This window comes from Eutrigla gurnardus (assembly GCF_963514095.1).
Source record: "Eutrigla gurnardus genome assembly, chromosome: 2".
In the NCBI taxonomy this organism is placed as follows: domain Eukaryota; kingdom Metazoa; phylum Chordata; class Actinopteri; order Perciformes; family Triglidae; genus Eutrigla; species Eutrigla gurnardus.
This window is the reverse complement of record NC_139916.1, coordinates 23,730,774-23,755,287: the sequence shown is the minus strand read 5'-3', so window position 1 is coordinate 23,755,287 and position 24,514 is coordinate 23,730,774. Positions and strand designations below refer to the sequence as shown.

The window sequence follows — 24,514 nt, the reverse complement described above, 5'->3', positions numbered from 1 at the left end:
ATATCATACTCATATAACTGACTCTTTCTTACAAGCAGGGACCACTCTTTCCCTTTTTGTACCGTAACAGGGAGCCAAAAGGGAATGGCTGGATTCTATGTGCAGCTAAAAAAATCACCTCAGGGTTTATGAATTCCTGGTTACTCAGCAGGTCCAAAAATAGACCTGACATGATCAGCTATAGCTAATAACAACAACAAAAAAAGTTTCTCAGGTCGGTCACTTAGTTTTGATAGTCTTAGCAGCATGATTTTACTCAACACATTGCATACTTAAGTATTAGTCTGCAGTACTAGAGCTAGCGATCTACAGGGACACATACTATTCTTGTTGCTTAACTTCATAATGTGAATGCGTATACTGTCCCAAATTGAAGGCAAGCAGCCTGGATACTGTGCATCTTTACTGCTGGTAGATAAAAGCAGGCCTCCTGCTGTCTTATTATCCACACACACACACACACACACACACACACACACACACACACACACACACACAGGTAATTATATTTCCTATAGATTCCTTTGCCCATAAGCCCACCTCCTATCCCTGAACTAACTCGCTTAAAGAAGTGACGCCAAGAAGAAAATGCCCTCACTTTGCACAAATGCTCTCACTCTGAAAGTCAGTCATTCAAATCTAAAAAAGGGTAAAGTACAGCAAACACACACACACATATACACACACACACTCACACACACACACACACACACACACTCTCACACACACATAAAAGCATGGCGCAGTGAAATAACCGTTAGGGAGTTCATTCCAATTCTGCTGACAGTAGATAGGTTTTACCATTCTCTATCACATAGTAATTACTTATAAGGCCACAGGGATTATGATGTCCCTAACTCCCCTCTGTAATAGAGCTTGTGCTCCATATAACCCTTCAGCTTAGTATCCAGTCTATATCACCCCCCTCATTTAGCTGTCCCTCCCTCTCATTATATTCTCCTCCGTGTAATATCCTCCATCCATTAACTTAGCCCACTTCTCCCACTCCTCACCGTTACTCTCCCACCCCCCTCTGCCTGTCCTCCATCTTTCCTTTCCTTACACTTCCTTCTCCACTGCTCTTTTCTCCACTCGAGCCTTCACAGTGCTGCCACACTGGATCAAGTCACTCTAATTTGACTCCTACACAGCAGTCAGTGAAAGGTAGCAGAGCCACTATCGCTTGGATAGAGGCCAGGGAGGCGGACTGTGCTTCAGGGACCAAACACACCACAGTGGAAACTGAATATACATTGTCCTTATGTAACCAAGCATGTTCTTTGTTGCAAGCACGTCATGTCCATGCATACATCAAGCATTGTTTTCTCAGCTCTGCTAATGTTTGCTTTTTCCTAAGCGCCTGCATCTATTTCTGTCTTAGCTCCATGGCTCCTGGCACAGCAACACGCCAAATGCAGCCACGTCTTCTTCTTCTGATTAGCTTCTCAACAGCTTCCAGAGTCTCTGATTTATATTCATTAAGATGTTTGTGCATCAGAGAGCGTGTGTGTGTGGTTTTTGTACATTGTTTTTCAAATGGTGGTTAAACTTTGACCTTAAGTCAGTGATCATCATGAGACTCTCACCCAGTAAGTTGATAATAATTTCTATTTAAAGTTGATATGAAATAGCTTGTGCTTACCCTCTTCCATCACTGTTAGGGTTCCCCTGCAATCCTAGTGTTTCTTCTATGTTTCCCTCCTTGTGTCTGTTGGCCATCCTCAGTTTGTCTTTATCTTTGTGTGTGTCCTGCATGGCTGACCTACTTCCTTCCTTGCCAACCTACACACCTGAAGCCATTTCCACTGATTGCCATCATCCACCTCTCCAGTATTTAAACCTAAATCCTACTCTCCACTGGTCACCATTCAGTTTTGCTTCTTCGTGTGGTAAGTTATGGCAAAATCCCCTTTACAGCCTGTACATTTAACTATATCAATCAATCAATCAATCAATCAATCAATCAAATTTGATTTGTATAGCACTTTACAATAGCCAGATGGTACCCAAAGTGCTTTACATCAGAGCAATAAAATAATACATTAAAACAATACATAAAAACACAAGAAAGTGCCACAGTGCTGCAAGAAAACACAAGAAAAGTGCTACTAGTGCTGCAGGGTGTTTGAGGCCCTCTAAAGTGCATTTAAGTAAAAACAGGCAAAATAAGTATGCCTAAGAGCAGGACTACCCTAGTCACAGTTAAATGCCAATCTAAAAAAGTGTGTCTTCAGCTTAAAAAGGCTGAGGTCAGTAATAGTACGAATGTCAGGGGGCAATCTGTTCCACAGCCTGGGAGCTGTGACAGCAAAAGAACGATCGCCCCACTGTTTGAGTCTTGACCTTGGGACTTCTAACAGGAGCTGGCCGGAAGAACGGAGGGCCCTGCCATGATCACGGACAGTTAAAATCTCTGACAGGTAGGAGGGAGCCAGGCCATTAATGGCGTAAAAAACAAACAATAAAAGTTTAAAATCAATTCTAAAACGAACTGGAAGCCAGTGGAGTGACGACAGTACAGGGGTAATGTGTTCACGCCTGGACGTGCCTGTTAAAAAGCGGGCAGCAGCGTTCTGAACAAGTTGAAGACGGGAGATTAAAGACTGGCTGATGCCGACATAAAGTGCGTTACAATAGTCCAGTCTTGAACTAATGAAAGTGTGGATCGTCTTCTCGAGGTCCTGCCGACTTAAAAAAGGCTTCACTTTGGCCAGGAGACGCAGCTGAAAAAAGCTTGTGCTAACAACAGACCTAAACTATAGATGTCAATGGTAGAATACCCCATTGAGTTTTGGACCTTGGTAGCAGACGTCCAGTGGAACAAGGAGGCATTTCGCAGAGTTTTTGTTCAGGGATTTGAAGGATGAATTAACTCTCTAGTTTTCTTAGCTAACCCGTTACCTGTTTGGATACCCGGCTTTGTGATTGCCGCCAGGAAAAGGCTACACGCACTCCTGTCGCTATCCCCAGTATGCCTGTCCACTCACCATGCCCGAGAGCCCATCAAAAGCCTCTTACTCCGCCACCCCGGCCACAAGTTCGATCTGAAGAGGATGAGCCCGTGGGCCGGGCCAAGTTAACAACTGATAGCGCCTTCGCAAGATTTGAGTGGGTTTGCCCTGTATGCTCAAAATATCAGGCTCATCAGCAGGTGTGAGGGTACTGATGCAGAATCTGTCCTACATTCAATGGGCCAAACAACGGAATACCAGGCAAGTCATTTTAACTTCATGTTAACATACTGTCCAGGCTCCAGAAACATTAAACCAGACGCTCTGTCCCGCATGCCTCTGAAGAGACCTGTCCTTCGTCTGACACCATCCTGCCATCCAGGCGAGTGGTGGCCATGCTCACCTGGGAGATCAGGCACACTGTTTAGGTGGCACAGCATCAACAACCTGACCCAGGTAGTCACACAGTTCCTGGTTTGCTTGCCATCGCAGCCTAACATGGAAGCCGATACCCGTGGGATTGTAGCTGCCTGTACCACCCAGTGCTCAGTCGACACTGTTGACTGTTTTTCCAAAGTCGTCCACTTCAAAACTGCTGCTCTTGAGACAACTAACATCCTGGTTAGCCAAGCCCTCAGAATCCATGGCAAACCCTCGTATATTGTCTCTGATCGAGGCGCCTGTTTATTTTCTCATGTTTGGAAAGCCTTTTTGTAAATCACTGGGAGCTTCAGTTAGTCTGTCCTCAAGTTTTCAACCTCAAACCAATGGACACACTGAATGCACCAACCAGGACCTGGAGTCAGCCCTTCGGTGTGTCAGCCTCAAATCCTCCTGGACATCCCATCTGGTTTGGTTGGAGTATGCACATAACTCCCTCACTCTGCTACTGGTCTCTCCTCTTTTGAGTCCCCCTAGGTTACCATCCACCCAAGTTTCCGGACCAGGAGGTTGAGGTTGCCATTCCCTCCATTCAGCATCACGTCCGCCATTGCCAGAATGTCTGGAGAGACAACCATGCTGCCTTTATTAGCACCTCTGACAACAACCAGCGCACTGCCAACCGTCATCACCATCCAGCCCCCCAGGTCGGTCTGGTGCAGAAATCTTTCTGTGACAAATGAGTCTTGCAAGCTGTCCCCCAAGTTCATCTGCCTTTTCACTATCGACAAGGTCTATGCTGTCCGTTTTCTACAATACCTGGTGGACCTGAAGGATTATGGTTCTGAGGAGCTTGCTCTTTTATCCTTGACCCTGACATGGTTTGAGAGTTTAAAAGGGCCAATCCAAACAATCCTGGAGGGTCTCCAGGAGGCGCCCATTAGAGGGGGTTGTAGAGACTGTTAGGTTTCCCCTAGTCTTCTCCTGGTCCTAGTGTTTCTTCAATGTTGTCTTTGCTCTGTTTTTGAAAAGCCTGTTTTTTGAACCTGCCTTGTCTTTTCATCTGCCAGATTTACCACCAGCCTTTAACTGTTTTCCTATTTTACAATATATGCAAAAGGGTTTATCAAAATCAATCCTTCCTGTAAAACAAAATATGAATTGTCAACATATGATATCATGACATACATCCATCCAATCCATCCATCCATAGCAAGCAATAAGGAAGACCCCACTTAAACAGAAAAGACAGGTTTTTAATAACAGCTGCACAAATAGTGCGCTTATTAATGTTCCAACTTGTTGACAAATTCCATACACAAAAAGAAATTAAGCCAGAGTCGGATCAAGCCAACGGACACCACAAGACCTGAAATAGTTTTAAGCCTACACAGAAAAAAAGAGCAACAGGTTAGCGAATATTATTGATAACAGAGTTACATCATGTTCATGACCTCAAATATGAATCGAGTGTGACTTATTTGGTGACAAGCAGACTTATTTTATTTGACAAGGCAAAAGGCAACACTGACTGTTTAATTTGGCATATCTTTTTAGCTAAACATGTGGCAGACATCTCTATAAACGCACCACTGGTGATGTTAACCTCTCAATAACCTGCTTGATATCAGGCTTTCACAATCAGAGTAGTAGAAAATGTGCAGTTCTCCACCAAGGAGTTATATCGGTTCTTATTAAATAAGTAATATCGTATCTCTTGCATATTTAGAACCAGCTCTGAGTGTGTTCGCTCCACTAGACTAGCCTGTCACAACTGCTCTCCATGCCACGTTTGTTTTTTTCCTCAGGGTCTCCCCCATCTTGCAAGCTGTGTCCTTCCTCCACCGTGATGTTGACTCGACCCATTTGCCTTTTATGGTAACAAGGGTCTACAAAGGTGCAATTTCACAGAGGCTGTTAAACATAATCAAACTTTGCAAATTTGGCATTCAGCTTTGTCAACATTCCTGACTTAACTTGAGCCATCAATTTTACATCACTTTCCCATTGGGAGAGAATGTTCTCCTTTAAGAGTTGGAGAATGGGGAGGATGAGCTAGCCATATGTATCACCCAACATCGCTTAGTTTCAGTCACTCGTTGACTGCTTTAAGGACATCAAGGTCTTGCCATGTCAGGGAGATTGATGCCCCTCTGATATTACCTGTAGGACGGCTCCAGCCTGTTCAATTATCCTCTGACCGATCATCTGTTGTTTGGAACACTAGCTAGTAGGGTTGGGTATCGTTTGAATTTGAACGATTCCGATTCCTTGTTTCGATTCCGGTTCCAAACGATTCTCGATTCCGATTCTTTTAAGAGGCAGGGTAAAAAAAGTTTAGGATATTTTAAATGAGCTAGCTAACCAATGGTCTTTCTGAATGAAATAGTCTGACCTTCTCCATCAATTTTAATTCTATGAACTTTTTACTTTTTATGAACTTTACTATGAATTTCTCACAGGACTGTTTTCAATTGCAATATTAATATCAAATCTATGAACTTGAAAATGATGTTTTAAAATATGAATACATCTTCACAGGGGTACACTTTTCTCAAGAGAGCTTTATTTTTGAAGACCTCATGAAAACACATTTACACATGTGTATGATGGTGCAGGTACTTTAACATGTTACCGTGCTCCCACTGATGGGCTAACCTGGTGCAGAATAGCAAATAAACAATAATAAACAACTTGTAAAACCTTCCTTTTGTTGCACCGACATCTTCCCCTTTGCTGCTAAGGCGAACGGAGTAGGCTCAGCACATCGCGGAGTCGTGGAGTCACCAGCCTGGCTCACGTTAGCAATCTCAGGTCGTAAATTGTCTATGAAGAAATACATGGGCTAATTTGTTAGCTGCCTCAATGTTGGCGCAAGACATATTATTTATTGATTAACTTTCTGGATACGGACTGCAATGCAGTCACTGCAGTGCCATGCTGGGGGTCAGAGCCGGACCCGGACCGAAAGCCAGAGGAAGACGCAGCGGAGGACGGTCGGCGCAGCGCGTCAAAGACGGGACACACATTTATTTCTACTCCATGAACTCGGAGGAGGTGCTTTTTCATGTTCGTCGTGCACCCTCCTATGCACGAAATAAATGTTGCATTTTGCTGAGATTTCGTTGTTTTTAGAAAAGTGAAGCCACACTTTGGACCGCCGACGCACGCTATCCATGCTCGACTCGCTCGGTTATGCAAACACTTCCGGTGGACGCTTCTTCGTTGGTGTTCAGTGGCTTCTTCTTCTCCGTCCGGCGGACTGGCAGTAATACAAACCGCGGAAACAAACTAGTGCGGGCATTTAGGTACCAGAAAAAATAATCGAAATTCAAACATCTTCGTAACGGTTCCGGAACCGGACGTTAGGAACCGGTTCCTATTTGGAACCGGATCTCAGTGCCCAACCCTACTAGCTAGTAGGAAATCCTGCACATTGAAATGGAATCAATAATAGCCTCAATTTTTAGACGCACTTACACTTTATAATCAGAAGCAAGCATGTAAGCTATCTCTCTTAAAGGAAAACACCACCGCATTTCCATACTGAACTATGTTCTGCTCTGATCTTAGACGAGGTGATACATACCTCCCTCTCCTCTGTGCGTGCACTCAATGGCTCTTGCGCGCATTCCGCGCAGCGCTAATTTGCTAGCATGTAGCTTGTCCCAGTATATTCCTTAGGATCCAAAGGGGGGTGAAGTTAGAAGCGACCAAGCACTTCCACGTTGTCCCTATTTAAATACGGTTACGTGAGTAGTTACACGACCTAAGTTTGGTTACACAAAATGAAACATGCCAATTTTTCTAAGCGGATAACAAGGATAACTATATAGTATGGCGGAATAACAACTGGAAGCACTTCGACGTCGGCGCAGTAATATCATCACTCAAAACATGACGGGACTATATACCTTCTGCTTGTTTTCACAACCCTGTACGATGCACGTTATAACCATGATGTTTGATTGTTCACAAACTATCTTACTACAACCTGATGCTTCCTCAACTGTGCACAAACTACTACAGGTAGTGCAGGCGACGGCGTGCAGGTCACGTAGGTTCTATTGACGGAAGTAAGAGGGGGAGCGGAGTGATGATATTACTGCGCCGACGTCGAAGTGCTTCCAGTTGTTATTCCGCCATACTATATAGTTATCCTTGTTATCCGCTTAGAAAAATTGGCATGTTTCATTTTGTGTAACCAAACTTGGGTCGTGTAACTACTCACGTAACCGTATTTAAATAGGGACAACGTGGAAGTGCTTGGTCGCTTCTAACTTCACCCCCCTTTGGATCCTAATGAATATACTGGGACAAGCTACATGCTAGCAAATCAGCGCTGCGCGGAATGCGCGCAAGAGCCATTGAGTGCACGCACAGAGGAGAGGGAGGTATGTATCACCTCGTCTAAGATCAGAGCAGAACATAGTTCAGTATGGAAATGCGGTGGTGTTTTCCTTTAACTAATAATTAGACGTGTAGCCTTATTAACCTAAGCAATGGACAGGTGTCTAATTTGGATTGAATATTGCCTACCGTTATCAGACTATGCTGTGGTAGTCCCAATTCTTGCTGCTTTAATGGATCAGCATACTCCAATGGAGCTATAACAGCTGGTTATTGCTGACAGGTTATTCTCATCGAAACATAATTTTCAAGTGCATTGCGGAGGGCTTGACTTCTGTTTTCAGCTGTACTGTTTTCTGAGAAAAAGCTGGTCGGAAGGCATTTTGAAGTTCCCAGTCAAACGTGATGAAGTGTGCTATTAAAAACATGTAGGGGGTCATGTCCTGCTGTTGTCCTGTTGTCAGAGCATAGTTGCTTGCCTCGACCACAAGCACTTAAACTCCTTCCCGATCGTACAGGTCGGGCATGGCTTTTTGAGAGAAATGTTTTTTTCTAGGCAGCTCATATTGAGGGTCCAGCATTTTGACCATGCCATGTCTTTTGCTATGTATTTTTGACACTGCACAAATCAATAAAATGGGGAATCATGTCACGATGATACTGGCCAAAATAATTCACGATAATCATGATCATAAAAAAAAAAAAACATATACTAGAAGCCCCCTAGAGTTTGTTATTATGTGACGGATAAGACAGACCTTTCCAGAACTTCTGAATTGGACTACAAAGATAGTGTGTTCACTTTTACAGCATCTGTCAGCTGTGTGCCTACACACACAAACACACACACACACACACACAAAACCACTGAAGTACAGCCAGACCAAGCCGGAAACAGAAACAGAGTGAGTTGTTTGCCTTTTTAAAGAGAAACGCCAACTGCTCCACTACATCCTCAGCCAACAATCAGCCACAAATGATTTTGTCTCAGCTCTCATTATAGGACCTGGATCCTGAGCTGCCAGATTTAGCCTGCTAACTCACTCCATCACTACCAATACAGACACAGGAACAGCTGGGCTGGAGCCATTTCAATCTTGTGTAAAATATGCAAATGGAAGCATTCTTAGTGAGGTGGCCAGCAGAAGCAGAGGTACAACAATGCTCTAATGACAGCAGCTGGTCATTTTCCTGGTTATGGCAACATTATTATGCTGCATTGTTCTTTCTAACTGTAGAATATCTATTTGCTGATGGTGATTTATTACAGATAGCACCCGGTGTGTTTACTGTATGTGTGCACAGGAGAGATAAGATTAGCAGAGAGAGCAGCCATTGGCTGTTTGCTCTCTGGAGGCTGAGGGATGCCGTCTCCGCATCTGGCCTATTGATCCGGAGGTCAGCTGAGACTCAGAGGAGAGCCTTCTTGGTTGAGCGACTATCTGCAACCCGCAAACCTTCAGACTTTAGCTCCCTGCCCCACTCTGTTAAGGCAGCACATTCACTTAATCCTGTCTAGGCCATTAGGTCAGTTGGAGCTGGGCAGCCAGGTAACTCCGAGCTTCATCTAATCTGTGAGCCGACCAGCGGCAGGATGTCTGCAGCTGTTGCTGTAAACCAGGTGATGATTCAGTTGGCTGAGAGGAGCCGAGCTTTGGATCTGTCAGCCAGATAGCCTCAATGTGTTCACACTGGAATGTGCTGTATGTTCACATGGTGAGGAGGAGATCTCACGCCTTGAGGTAATACAGCTAAGAGGCTGTGTAAATGGCATGTTTCATAGTGTGTGAGTTTGAAGCAAAGTGGAGAAAATGAGGCCTCCTGTCCTGTAAATCCCATCCTAAAAGTAATCTACAAGTTCTCCTTCCCTTTGCCTCCATCTTTAGTGCTCCACTCCCTTTTTTGTAGTGCCCACTTTCCAGACCGTCCATTTCAACTGTATAGGCAGTTCCTGCATGAGGAAGTTTAATTTACTGTTCATCCATGGTAGTTGTCACTGCCAGTCTTTCTTCCAAAGAAGCCAGAAACACAATACATATCAGTTTGTGTGCTTTGGGGTAGCACAACCTGTCGCCTCACACCTCACAGCAACAGGGGTTCGGTTTCTTCTGTGTGGAGTTTGCCATGGTCTCCCCAAGCCTCAACGGGGTCTCTTTTTACAAAACATCACGGCTTTGTGGAACCAGAGATGTGGATACGGTGCCGCAGGCCGTGTGGCATATTCAATGAGCGCCGTAATTCTAAATAGCTTGTGGCTTCAAAACAACTGTGAAAGGTGAACTTTTGCTGGTCTTGCATATAACATGACTCTTTAACCGCAAGCAGAGATGCTGTGCATCATGTATGTGTCTTGTACGAGCTACTACCAGCTTTTTATCTTCTTCGGCTCTACATTCTCAGCTCGTTAATGCTCCAGTGGCGCGTCGCCTAGTAACACGGCTTCAAAACGTTGATGTAAACAAATGTATGTTACAGCCCGCGCATCTCCCCCCTCTCACCTCGACTGAAATGTGAACTCTGTATGCCGGCCTCGGCTTGCTCTGCAATTTGCGCACCGGCCGGCTCAGACACTGGCTCATCCGTTTACATGAACACACTATTATTTGAATCACTTGTCATTATTGCTGCTTATTACAAATGAAAGACATGTTGGATTTAGTGCTGTGACGCCGTCAGGACAGGTTGCTGATGTTTTTCAATTCCAGAACATGTGTCATAAGGACAAATGCTGGTTTTGCCTCGTACACCGAACCGGACCTGTGAAACTGGAAATCGGCCCAACCCTATTGCTAAGTACTGTGATAGACTGGTGATCTGTCCAGGGTGCTTGCTGCCTTCGCCCAGTATCAGCTGGGATAAGCTTCAGCTCCACCATGACCCTGAACACATTAAGCAGTCACCAGTAATGGATGGATGGAAGTTGAGGTGCTGCAGTTTCAACATTGTCTCCTGCCAAATAGACATGGGATACACAATATTGCTGGTTTCCTCAAGAGAGAAAGGTGTTGTGAAAACAGTGAAAAGTAATTATGTGAGGAACATAGGTTTTCTGTTCTCTCACAGGCTCCTTCAGTGGTCGATGTGAACCATTTTGCTTTTGAAGCCCTAACTCATGACCATTCACCACCATAATTTTCTCAGTGATAATGAACAATATTGATGATAATAATTGTAATAATTATACATTGTGTATAAATTTCATCACTTTCGTGGTAGAGAATTGCACTGTGCCATGACTGTCGGATCGCTTTAACCTCTCGGTTAGTCGTCAGCACGGACTCTGGTTATTAAATCAGCACAATTCCTCTGTCACACACCAAATGCCTCATGTTACTCGCACAAGTTTGACTGCAGGATCATTTGTGTTTATTTGCGTCACTCGTGCTAGACATGCCAGGGAGATGGAGGCGTACCTCCATGTAGACACCCACAATATTTCATCAATCACAGAAAATGGCTGAAATAACCACCATTGCTGCTTTGTATGAGCAACGGTGGCTCTGGCTCTTGTTTGGCTCGTCTTCATGACATGACTTAGGACTCAGCAAGACATCTCTCGTTATCGATGGGACCAATCTGTGTCTTTAGATTTAATTAAATGCATTATTTGTTTATGGATTATATTATTCTATAGTATTGTTGTTAAAGAATAAGAAGCATTTTTTGGAAAGGTTTGTTGTGTTCATGCACGTTTGTAATTCTGAGGGGTTAAAAAAAAACTAGAAGGAATATCCCAATACCAGAATTGAAATGCAAAATGCAAATACCTAAGCAGCGAATGACTAGTGGATACATATGTTAATATATTTATAGGATGTGACCAAATGAGCAATGTTAGTTTAGGCGTCATATGCATGTATCTTTTACCACTGTAACTCTGTAACTCTGTTGCGTCAGTGAACAGTGTAACAAAACACATTGAATATAAAAATGTCCCAGATAATTTACTCAGAAGGCGGCAGTGCTAAAGAAGAACTGCTGCATCTACACTTTCCTGTGTCTATCTTCACTTTGCCAAGACTTTTTCTTTCTCCTAAAGTTAAATGTGTCTGTATGGCCTCTCCTGAACTTACAAACTAGATAAGGCTCGCTTGAGCCAAAACAGTTACAGTATTGATGGTATCAGCCTCGGGGAGCTAGAGCTGCTGTTGGAGCTCTGGGGGGATGAATTTAGTATTGTTCAAACATAGCCAGTGTGAAAAGCTGTTTGTCAGATAAAACTCAGGTACCGATTTCTGCATTTTCATACACTCCAACACACACACATCCAGATAAGTGCCCATGCACCCATGCATGCACTAACAAATGTTGGCAACTTTGGTGGTGTAGTCTGTAGCTGAGGTCAGCTACAGACTGTAGCACAGATGCGCAATTTGAATAATGCAGACAATTAAATGAAATGCAAGTCAATAAATGATCCCTTGGTGAACTGCCAGCACCCACAGAGGGAGAGTACAGAGAGGGTCAGTTTAGACCAGATGAAAGCGCACCTGTTATTTTAGCTGACCTCTAAATAATGAAATAGATTACTGCACTAAAAATAACTGGTCAGGCTTATTGAAGCCTTCTCCTAAAAATAAGACCAACCTGTTAACAGACTTAAAAGCACGATTAAAGGAGATGGAGAGAAAGATGTATTTTGAAGAAAAAAAGATCAAACCATACTGCAAATTTCCCCTTTATTTCAAGTTATAATGTGGTAGTTGAAGCAGCAGCAAGAAGGATTGTGGTCGTCCTCATAATATCAAACCTCTGTGTATTTGTTAAACACAGTTTATTAAAAAAATTGCAGATTATCCTAAAAGAATGTCACGCTTGTCTTAAAGGTTGGCAAATAGTAAATAGACCTGCATTTATATAGTGCTTTTCTAGCTAACTACCTACTGAAGGCGCTTCACACTACATTCAGTCACTTTTACCTGTTCTCACACACATTCATACACTGATAGCAGAGGCACCGCCTGCACATCAGGATCTAACTCATTCACACACACACCGATGGCACAGCATCGGGGGCATTTGGGGGTTAAGTATCGCCAATCTTCTGATTGGAGGACGACTTGCTCTACCTCTGTGCCACAGCCGCCCCACTGGTTAGCCATAAGTGAGCTTGGGCTGAAATTGTTGCTAATTCGAGGCTAACCACGAAGCAAGACATGGACATTTTGGTTTGTTATTGAGGAGTTGTAGCATTTATTCACTGACAAACAAGCACTGCATCGCTACTAGAGTTGGGCCAATTTCCAGTTTCACCGGTTCGGTTGGGTGTACAGGGCTAAACAGGTTAGATTTATGCAAACCCAGTTGAACCAGCATTTTTCCTTCCATGTTCTGGAAAATGAAAAACATCAGCAACCTGTGCCGACGGCGTCACAGCACTAAATCCAACTCGTATTGCATTAATAATAAGCAGCAATAATGACGAGTGATTAATATTGTGTTTATTTATAAACGGACAGACGAAGCAGCCGCGAGTCTCTGAGGCGGCTGGTGCATAAAGTGGGGCCTCCCCGCCGCTAAGCAGGCCGAGGCCGGCAAGACAGAGATAACATTTCAGTCAAAGTGGGAGGGGGGAGATGTGCACGACGTACCTTATGGTTGGTTACTTATGTGGGTGAGGCGCCACCAGAGCATTTAACAAGCTGAGAACGTAGATCCAAAGAAGATAGAAAGCCGGTAGTTGCTCATATACGGGGCCACCGTTGTATGCAGCAATACTTTATGATGCATAGCAACTTTGCTTGCGGCTGAAGAGTCATGTAAATATGGAAGACCAGCAAATGTTCACCATTCATTGTTATTTAGAAGCCTCGAGCTAAAGGTTTTTTTTTTTTTAAACGGTGCGATTGCAGCATTTTTTTTTCTTTTACTCTGCTTTACGCGATTTTGGCGCAATCTTCTGTGTAAAATGGCCTAATGTTTCACTCGGGAGGGGCTGCTGTGGCAAGGCCGACACCTAGTGGTAAAGGTCGGTATTCCAATCTAGTCTGGTGTTTGGCTTAATATCAGACCGGTTTGAACATTTCTAATCTGGCCCAAGTAAAACTGGTATGTTGCGAACGCATACTCATCATCACAGTCTCTATCTCAATCACAAACAACAGCACTTTTTATTGGTTTGAGCTTTAAGAATGTTTCCTCTTTGTCTTTGACAGATATTTTGTATTTATGGACTCCACATTTTAGTGGTCTTCCAGCATTTTTGTCTATAACTTTCATAAAGTTGGGAGACTCACAAGAGATATATTGCAAAAAGAAAGGTCGATATTGAATCAGCAGGGGGAACATCATCCTGAATTTTAGTTTCCAAAAGGCAGGATTCTTCATTTCCCACAGTCAAGTACATCTTTTCTTAGAACCCTTCTGCCTGGTAGACACCCTCGTCTTTTAAACTCGACACCACCCACACAGGCTCTGTTATACATTTGTAGTCTAGTGATTTTTTCTTCTTCTAATTTTTGAAATGAGTTGATCACAGCTACATGCACTGAGTGTCAGTGATTGTGCTTCGTCACAGTTTCAGCTTATCGACATCGGAGTGTTCAGACTGTAGGCACATCTTGGTTTCCGATTCTGTCACCATAACATACCAGCTTGATGTGAGTGATCACATGAGACTTGTGTTTCCATGCATCTTGTCACTATCTGCATTGGTTACTGTGGTAACGGCCTAGATGTGTATTTATGCTAACTGATAGAGTGATTTTCCAACATAGAGTCAAAATAACAAGCTGCCGCCTCGATGGAAACGTGTCCTGTCAGTGAACATCACATAGCACCGAAGATCTCCTCTAAAACAGACATCAGTCTCTTCATCAGTGACATCAGTGAGTGTGTGTTACTGTCTGTGACGTTGCCGTCTATGTCCCTGTGTGGCAGACTAAAATGCGTAACGCATGTAAATGTAACCAGCAGAAATATGAGCTCACTGACATTCAGGTGAAAAAACATTTCAACCGACAATCAACTGTTGCATATCTACTGCACTACTTCATCCATCCATCCATCGTACCGCTTATCCTGGGTCGCAGGGGGCCGATCCCAGCTGTCATTGGGCGTACACCCTGGACAGGTAACCAGTCTATCACAGAGCCAACATGTAGAGACAGACAACCATTCATGCTCACATTCACACCTACGAGCAATTTAGAGTCATCAATGAACCTATCCCCATCCTGCATGTCTTTGGACTGTGGGAGGAAGCCGGAGAACCCGGAGAGAACCCACGCTAACACGGGGAGAACATGCAAACTCCACATAGAAGGAACCCGACCCAGGAAGCCCCAACTGCACTATCTTAATAACTCAAAATATAAAGTGACTAAAATTGGCAACCAAATTGTTTCGCCAATCAAAACGGTATGTCTGGTTTCCTTTAGCAGTAACTGTTGAAGACTTGTATCCTTTGATTCATGCGTCACAATCAGATAGCCACTCATCAACTGCTATGGCACGTTTACATTTACACAGGGCTCCCTCTGGTGCCACAAATGTGCTTTATACAGCAAACAGACTATGATGAAGATCCATCCAGCTTCTCCTCCAGCTTATCCATCACAAAACAATTGACGCCAGTTTGTATAATTTGAAATGCAGTAGGTTTACCTTATAATGCTACCAGTTGAAGTAATTCAATTACATTTTAACAAAAGGAACATTTATTTGTGAAAATAACGTCATGAAAAATGAATATTATCTGATTACCTAATGTGAGTCTGTCCTGGGGAAGACAAATGCTCTCTTCCTTCCAGGTCAGATTAATAAGAGATTATCTCACATGCAGCGCGGTTGGATCCAGTTTAGTCACCTCAAATATTCCAATTTGTTGTATCAAATGTTATTGCTGGGTGGATTTGTGCCTTTGCTTCAGGTTAGCTTTTGTAATCTCACTATTTGCATATTGATGCGATGAGTTCCTCCCACACCACAACCTGCTTATCATAAATGATGCTTATTGTCATTCAAACTTGGATGGAAGACACTAATCAATGGTAATGACATGAAATCAACATGCACTTCATTATGCATCACTTAATGAATGAAGCTTTCTATGACTTTACATTTAGAGTCGGTCCCTGCACGGAGGATGCTGAGGGAGAGCAACTATGCAACCTAATTAAAAGTTTCAAGTTCGAGGCATGCTGATTGTAAATGACTTCGGATGATGCTGGTGGGCTTACTGTTGATCTCAAGCTGTTCAAGCAGTTAATTTGAAAAGGGGAGAGAGGGGGGGGGGGGGGGTGGCGTGGCGAACCAAATCGGTTACAGATTGCAATTAATGCACCCTGTGAGCCGGGGCGGGAGGAAACTACCACGCCTCGTTAGCGAGCGCACGCCTGCCACGGTCATCGGAAAGCGAACGCTTTTTATTTGTTTTTTATCCTTTTTCATGAGCCGTTATTAACAGCAAACCAAGCGATAAGCAATCATGTGCACAAGAGATGGAAAGAAAAACAACAAAAGCGGCACCTCTTGGGGAAAAGCCTAACTGTTGCCATGGCAACCTCTCCGCGCATACTAAAACAGGGGAGATTCTATTTTGAAGGGCTGTCCTCTCTTTATATTCACACTCCATCCTTTATTCCTCCGTCTGTGAGATGATCAAAGGTACGACAGGTAGATGTGGCAGTAAAACGGAGGGAGACGGACAGAGACGGGGAGAAAACGGGGGAAGGGGTGGAGGTTGGGAAGAGAAGCTTCGAAAACAAAGCTGTGTTAAATCCCCCCCTGTAGAATTACTTCTCCAAATCTCCTCCCTGTGACCTCCTCAAAACACACCTGACTGGTAGTCATGACTAGTGATTTCCCTCCCTGTATGACACGTATTGTGGTGATACAGGGTGCATTTAAGGTAATGTAGTCTGTGATGTAGTAAGAATTCGGTCTGTAGCGCATCGTGGGTTCATTCTGGATGCTTCCTCCCACGTCAGTGACACACTTCCTCCCCCGTTCCTCGCTGGAAACCGTACGCAGGCAGGAGAAGTGAGTTACACGCAGGAAACAGAACGCTCCAGAGGGATGACACAGGAAAAAAACAAGAGCGGCGCCCAACATCACAAGGACAAGGAAGGAAACTTAAAGATGAGAGACGCTGTGTCAGTTCGGTTCCACTAGACTGCAGCAGCTACTATTCTACAGCAGAGCGTGGAGGAGGAGGATGTTTTGATTCTCAGTTACACACGGCGAAAGTGATAAAAGTGTTAAAGGGAAAGGTGGGTAAAGTGAAACTTGTAGTCACTGATAATCGCACTGCAAAAGTATTTTCTGGCATATAATGTATGACAAGACTTAACTCAGCAATAAGCATTATTCTTTAAATTAGAAGATGGGACCTTGTAGCGGCTCCAAGGATGAATAATTCATTTTAATGAGACACGTTGGCACTCTGTGATATTGGTACAGTAGAAGTTTAAAATAGCATATCATAGAATTCTTGAGCCACATCAAGACAAGGGTGGAATATTTTTTTACTTTTGTACATAGTTGTCTGTTGTTGAGACTGTGTGTTGAAACATTCAGATTCCATTTTATTTTTTCTTTTGAATTTAACTTGTTATTATGTATCACTACATGTTTATGTTATGTATCACTACACTATGTTTTATGCAAATAGCCCGTGTTGTGCTGAAATATTATGCCAATTACTTGCTTGTGCTTTACAGTGCTGAAAAACTAAAACTGGACTTGAGTAAATCTACTTGGTCAGAGCCCGACCGATATATCGGCGGGCCGATATTATCGGCCGATATTAGGCATTTTCCAAACTATCGGTATCTACCGGCATTTATAATGGCCGATAAATGAATACCAAACACCCTCATAGAACTTGAGGGTGTTTCAGAATTTGTCTCCAGTCTTGTTCAAAGTTATATTTATGAAGCTTACCAAGTCTTTTAATACTGGTAACTTTGTGTTTGGTTGTTGTTGTTGTGTTTTTGTTCAAAGGACTTTAAGTTTTATATCTTAAGTTTGTATTTTTATACATTTTATTTATCAGAACTTTAATATATTTTGATGTTCCTCCGTTCTGTTGTGACAATAAAATCAACAAGTTTATTTTTAACTGCATTATCATATTATTTTTGTTAAGACTCATAAATTACTACAAATAACTAATGTTAGGGAAATCTGTTAATGTTTTGTTACGCGTTTCTGAAATAAAAAAATAAAAAATAATAATTTTAAATCAACAAACATTTGTATCGGGCTCTCACCTGAAATATCCTAATCTTTGCTTTGGATGTTACTGAGTGTGAACATCTCGGAGGCTGCTGTAAATGTCCACTCTTGTAACTCACCAGAAAAACACTGGTCTTTGTCGAAGCTCTGAAAAATGTATTCTTTTTTGCATGCTCTGCATAATTGCCCTGCTGAATCTATTTTCTCCTCACATCTCCTCCCTCCAGGGCCCTGCATGAGAAGGAGGACCATCCCCAGTAGAGTTCAGCCTGGCCTTTCACTGATCCCACACTCCTACAGCTCACCTCCGCTTCACCTTTCCAATAAAGAACCTCCCCCTCACCCTGGGATCCTGACTGCAGTCTCTCCGGTCTCCCACATCTCTGTCTTCTCAGCTCCCCTGGAACAATCCACCCCCAAAAGTTTCCTGATTCTGGCCTCCTCCCTTGTCTCTCCCTGCCTCAGTGAGTCTCCCCCAGAGTGTTAAGGGCATGGCGGTACCTTCAGCCCACGAGTTTCACTGGCAGAGTCTGGCACGACTGCCCAGCGGACGCGTTTACCACAGTCTGTCTGAGGTGGGGGGGCAGATGTACATGCTAGGGGGCTGTGACGCTGCAGGAAGACCCTGTCCGGCTCTGGAGCTCTACTCCCCCGAGGTAAACGGATGCATTCTGGACACATTTGATGTTTCATTTTGTCCTGATGACTGACAAGAGTTCTGTTACTAGCTACGTCAGAGCAGCAATTATTTCTTCAAAAGATTTTTGCACAGATTTGAGTGTTTGGTGCTTTTTTATGTTAAGTTTGATAGTCTTTAGCACTTTGGCTTAGGCTGATTCCAGGTAAGTGGAGCCCTCTTCTTGTAAAATATGACTAAAATTGCAACAACAACAACATTAATTAATATGTTTACAAAGGGCTAAAAACCACAACGAAACATCTAAATTACTGAATACACTGGCGGGGAAATAAAGATGTGATATAAATATAAAAAACATAATTTCCCTGATAAATCAGCAGCAAAGTACCATCTGTACAGTAGCGGCATTTCAATTTCCACTGTGCAAATTTAGATATTACATGCAAGCCCCCTGGAGACAACAAATCAAAGACAACAACAAATCAATTGATTTAAATGGAAAATAAACTAACTACTATAATAATAAACTAATAAACTAACTATATATCAAGCAAATCCCAGCACTGGATCCACCAATAAGAACAGGACAGATAAAACCTAGGAGAAGTTCAAGCTCAAACACATTTACAAATCTTTGGCTTGTCTGTAACTGCCCGAGTGCAACTGCTTGTTTCTGTGTTGGCAGGAGGACCGCTGGATGAGCTTGCCTCCCATGCCCACCCCTCGAGCTGGAGCAGCTGTGGCAGTGCTGGGAAAACAAATCCTGGTGGTGGGAGGAGTGGGAGACGACCAGAGCCCCCTGAAGGTTGTGGAGATGTACAACACAGAGGAAGGGAGGTGGAGGAAGAGGAGCGCTCTGCGGGAAGCTTTGATGGGTTTATCCATCACTGTGAAAGGTACGGACTGTATCAGAATAAACAGGGTGAGAGAATGTGATAGTACTGCAACAACTCCGGGTTTATGAGTTGTGTGATTGCACCCATGTACCATTAAACTTTTTGCAATTACAACTCTAAAAATGCCTCCGGGTGACTTGACTACTTGTTGGATTTCATCTTTATAGCTTAAAATTGCAGTTAATGTTCTATTAAATATGTTTTCATCAACAAGCACCTGATCAGTGTTAGGATAACACACTGCATGAACAACACTTCAAACAAGAACTGGCTTTAATTGTAACCAATAAGTCTATGGTACGTTTTCCCTTTTGAGGTCGATGGTGCAGTTTTTGGGCCGTGACGATCACATTTATGCTCCCATTTTAGGGTTAGATAGTCGACAGAAATAAACAGACGGCATCTCTTCAGCCTTGGATGAATATGTGCTCAGCATAGCGGTGCATCTGTCAGTGTCTGCTGGAACACAGATAAATGCTGTACACACAGAATTATTGCCCCAATTTAGGCGACTCTCTCCATCTCCCTGACCAATCTTCAATCCACATCCATTGGCTTGCAGTTTCATCCCTAAACTCATCTTCTCAGCTGATAAAGAGACAAATAGTCTGACAAAAATAATCAATAGGAACAAATTAAAACAAATATGGTATTTTTGAATGGCTAGTCAGTCACCGATTTGATTATTGACATTTGTAGAATCATTACTTTCCAGATATTAGATAATGAGCTTCAGGTAATGAGCTTTACAATGTGTTTGGGAAACTTTTTTTTACCTTTTTGAAGGAAATGTGTGTCATTTCTTTAGAAAACCCTGTAGACTGTGTTCCCTCTCATCCTCTGCATTCTTCATGCTGTATTTTGCTCGTGTCAACAGCCTCACCCACGTCCATTCTTGTGCTAGAGGTGGCATGCCAAAGTGCCAGACGTGGACTCTTGCGTTTTATTATTCCGCTGCTGCTCTCCCTGTCCTCCCCATGTCTGCCACAGTCTCTTGCTTCGTCACGAACCTCTCTGCCAACTCTCTAGCTCTGCAGATTTTTAGCACTTCATAAAATAAAGTGTCAACGAGGTGTTTCCATCTGCTGGGATCATACTTTCACAAGCTGATTATTGTTGAGCTGGTTGTTATTGTTTGACTCATCTTAGCAGATATTTACTTTAATTAAATAAATAAAATCCATAGGGTGTTTATTAATATGGACAACATGCAGCTTCAAAAAAGTGAAGCCAGAGCATCTCGATCTCCCCCTGGTGGCTGGCTGCAGTATAGGTCATAAAGCCCACCCCCTCAATGTTAGCAGATGGGACATGGGCCAAACAAAAGCATCATCAGTGTATGAATGTGTGTGAATGGGTGAATGTAGACAAGTAATGTAAAGTGCCTTGAGTGGTCGCATAGACTAGAAAAGCGCTCTAGAAATGCAGGCCATTAACATAGCGTCTATGATCAAATCCATGCATTGGATGAATATTGTGGCCTACTTGGATGAAGACTCTATCTCTGCTTGTGTGTGTAGACGGCCGGGCTCTGGCTGTGGGTGGAATGGGTGCTGACCTGCTCCCTCGTAGCATCCTGCAGCAGTATGACCTTCGAAAGGACGTGTGGGCGCTACTTCCTCCCATGCCGACTCCACGCTACGATGCCAACACACACCTCCTGGCCAACAAGCTCTACGTGGCAGGTACAAGCACAGTGTGGGTGTGTTTACACGACAGAAGCCTCACAGAGTGTCAGAAACGGATCTCAGTATGCAATTTGTAACATCTATATAATTATAATTCTAAGTATTCTTTTGTAGGGGGCCGCCAGTGTAAGCGACCAGTGAAGGCCTTTGAGGTGTATGACGCAGAGACGCGTTCTTGGACTATGCTACCCATCATGCCTTGTAAACGTTCGTATGGGGGCGTGGTATGGGACATAACTGGGAGGTTATGTCTGCTTGGAGGACTGCGGCAGGGGGGAGGACACCAGAGCTCCAAGTTCACCAAGAACGTCAACATTTTTGACACCAACCAAGGTAAAATAACACATTTTCCTTTATTGACTTCACTCCATTCTTTGTTTTAGTCATTTGATAATAGTTCTGTACTTTGGTTCTAAATTTAATAAAGCGTGCCACTCCTCTCCCTTTGATCCATAATCCATGAACTTCCTCCGAACTGTCAACATCGAAAGATGCCAAATATGTCAGAATGAATTGTACATAAATGCGCATCTCGACTTATTTCATTTAATATCAGCTGTGACTTCAGTGAAGAGTTGGAATGTTGACAAAATATCAAGAAAGGATGAGGACTTTGAAAGCATTTATACATAATACTGCTATTTATGCAGCCCTGTATCCAAAACTATATATTATCAGTTTTGTTGGCTTTTTGGACAGGTGTCACTTGTACAATCTAGAGGAGGGTTTTAAATAGGGATGTCCCGATCCAGCTTTTTGCACTTCCGATCCGATACCGATATTGTAGCTTTTAGTATCGGCCGATACCGATACCGGCCGATCCAAGCACGTATTAAAGATTAAAGATGCCGGTTGATGGAAATGATCCAAAATTAGGGGCTGGAAAAATATGGCTGGAAAATGATGAGCATCACATTAATAGCTACAGATATTGTAAAACACTACAACGACATGAGTGCATATATTGTCTTATTTTATCAAGTAAAATATAAGTTATAGGTTTACTCAACAGCCTAATAGTTCATAGAAATTCAGGTAGAAATAGGTTAACTCAGAGTTCCACAGCTTATCAAAAACAATCCTCCCCCACAGACGTCATCACGTCCTAATACTACACACACAATATGGCTTGATGCTGTTTTGAAGGAGTGCATATATTTATCGACAACACTCGACCTGCATCAGCGCATGTGCGCACGAGCGGATCTGTGCGAGCAGCAGCGCGGAAGCCGGTCCGGTTCCGGTACCAGTCCGGTTCTGCTCACACCACGAGTCTGAAGAGTGCAACAGCTTATCAAAATACAGTGTCAACTTTCCGTGTTTTCAAAGTAGAAAGCGACATCGTGGTGGTTTAACGAGGCGGAGCGGCATCAGAACAACATCAAGCGCTTAAAGTACACGAAGAAGAACGTAGCGGGAGCGCGCGGCGAGGATTGTTGTGTCTGCGCGTCTTGCGGAGCAAGTCTACTGTGCTGCGCGGAGGCGCTCCTAATGTAAATGTTTATTGATTTATGAATGAATTGATAGGTGGCTTATTTTTGGCATATTGATTGTATGGCCTGTACAATGGTAGGGGAAACACTGGACATGCACACAAGTCCGTCTTGTTGTTGTTTAGTGGATGCTGGACATGTCGCGAGGTGTGCGCTAGGTGTGCTGGAAAACGCGGACCGGATTTTGGGGAAAACGGGGGAAAAAAACTGGAATGGATTACCTACATCGGTGCGCTGGAAAACACGGACCGGAGTTTTGAAAAAAAAAAACTGGATCGGGAGTCCGGATCGGGATTTTCCTGTGCAGGCCGATCCGATATCGATATGCATTTTTTGCTAATATCGGCGGCCGATCCGATCCAAATATCGGATCGGGACATCCCTTGTTTTAAAGGAATAGTTGTACAGTTTGGTAAATATGAATATTTTCTTCCTTGTAGAGGAGGATATCAGTCTACTGCAGTGCCCCTTGCCAGATACGGTTGGCTCGGACAGATTTTGGTTTAGTTAACAAACCTGGCATCCCCTCTGTGTGCTCAGTCACTGTGCCTGGCTGTTGTTCGCCAAGACAGTTTGCTACTTCTCACACAAGTAAAATGAATGACATGGCTCTGCTGTGTCTGTCTCACAGTCCTGGGACTGAAGTCCTGAAAGAGTTTAAGTACCATACCATAGTCAGCGGCAGCATGCGCCAATGTTTACGGTGGATGTGTCACTATGGCTCTCCTATGTGTCTCAGGTGAAGTTGCTGGGTCCCGTATGGTTGGGACAGATCCTTTTACGAGGGTCAGTGTGGAGGCAAAGCCAGCTTTGTTACTGAAGCTGTCCGATGTGAAGTGGTTAGCACACACATACAAGCTAACATGAACCGTATCCAGCACATAGTCATTAAAAATGAAACGCAACCACTGTCTCTTCTGTTCTTCTGTAGCTGGGACAGAATATAAGCACTTATGTTGATTTGTACAACCAACAACAGAGCAATTTGCGTGTCTAGCTTTGCGTGTCTAGCTCACAACAGGACACACCGAACTTCACCTCGGTGATGAACGCCCCCTCTCGGATATCTCCTATCATTGCGCAGAGGAGTTTGTATACCCCTTACTTATGTAACGATGGGAGCTGTATCTGAACAGCCTGTAGGAGCACCGTTGTACCAGTTGGGGGGCTGCAGAGACCATGCAGGAGTCGCTTGTTTTCCTCATCCTTGGAGTTGACAGGCTCAGGGAGGACCAGTTAATAGGTGTAGAGACCAGAGAAAATGTGTTTTTCATAATATGGGACCTTTAAAAAGGACGCCAAAATAGTTACATTATGATGTTGATTTTATGGTGTGTTAGGTGTGTCAGCAAGACAACTAGCAAACAACTCATAAAGTGCTTGTTGAATGGAGCTCGGATAGGCACATCCGACAAGCAGCTCTCAGCATAGCATAAGCTATGCTAAGCTATGCTAACGTTGTAGCTCAAAATAACGTCATCTAGGCATACGGCATCAACTTTGTGCCATAGACGGTCTAGTTGATACACATCCATTTATACAAGTAGTTTCATCTGGTCTATGTCCTAATATGAGGTACTATTGCAGAGCTCTGGTTGACCACAGATTTCTCATTCAGCAACATCAGGACGTCAGTGACAACAGGAGGAGAATTCCAATGCTGGCTTTCGCCAGTTGAAATATTTTAATAACACCTCATTCGTATCTCTATATTGACTTTGTATGCAATCGCACCTCGCAAAAAACTTCCCGATGATTTTGGTGTGAACACAGCATTAGCACTGCTGCTGTTGTTTACTGTAAGTACTGTTAGCTGTGAGCCGCTGGCTCAGCCGTCATGTTGAGAGCCGCTTGCAGCCAATAGATTTACACAAAATGTTGTATTGAGCAAATTATTGAGTAATTTAACACAAACATTAGATATTTTGGGGTATCG

The 24,514-nt window shown here is 43.4% G+C and overlaps 1 protein-coding gene across 2 annotated transcripts in view; it reads left to right on the top strand.

Moving 5' to 3' along the window:
- klhdc8a (kelch domain containing 8A) overlaps positions 1-24,514 on the top strand; it is a 44,811-nt gene that overhangs the window by 5,670 nt on the left and 14,627 nt on the right. For both annotated transcript variants that reach the window (XM_084038399.1, XM_084038400.1), the window contains exons 3-6: positions 18,089-18,517; positions 19,187-19,397; positions 20,918-21,082; positions 21,200-21,418. In XM_084038399.1, the coding sequence (XP_083894525.1) occupies positions 18,353-18,517; positions 19,187-19,397; positions 20,918-21,082; positions 21,200-21,418 (760 nt within the window). In that variant the 5' untranslated portion in view covers positions 18,089-18,352. The remainder of the gene's footprint in view (positions 1-18,088; positions 18,518-19,186; positions 19,398-20,917; positions 21,083-21,199; positions 21,419-24,514) is intronic.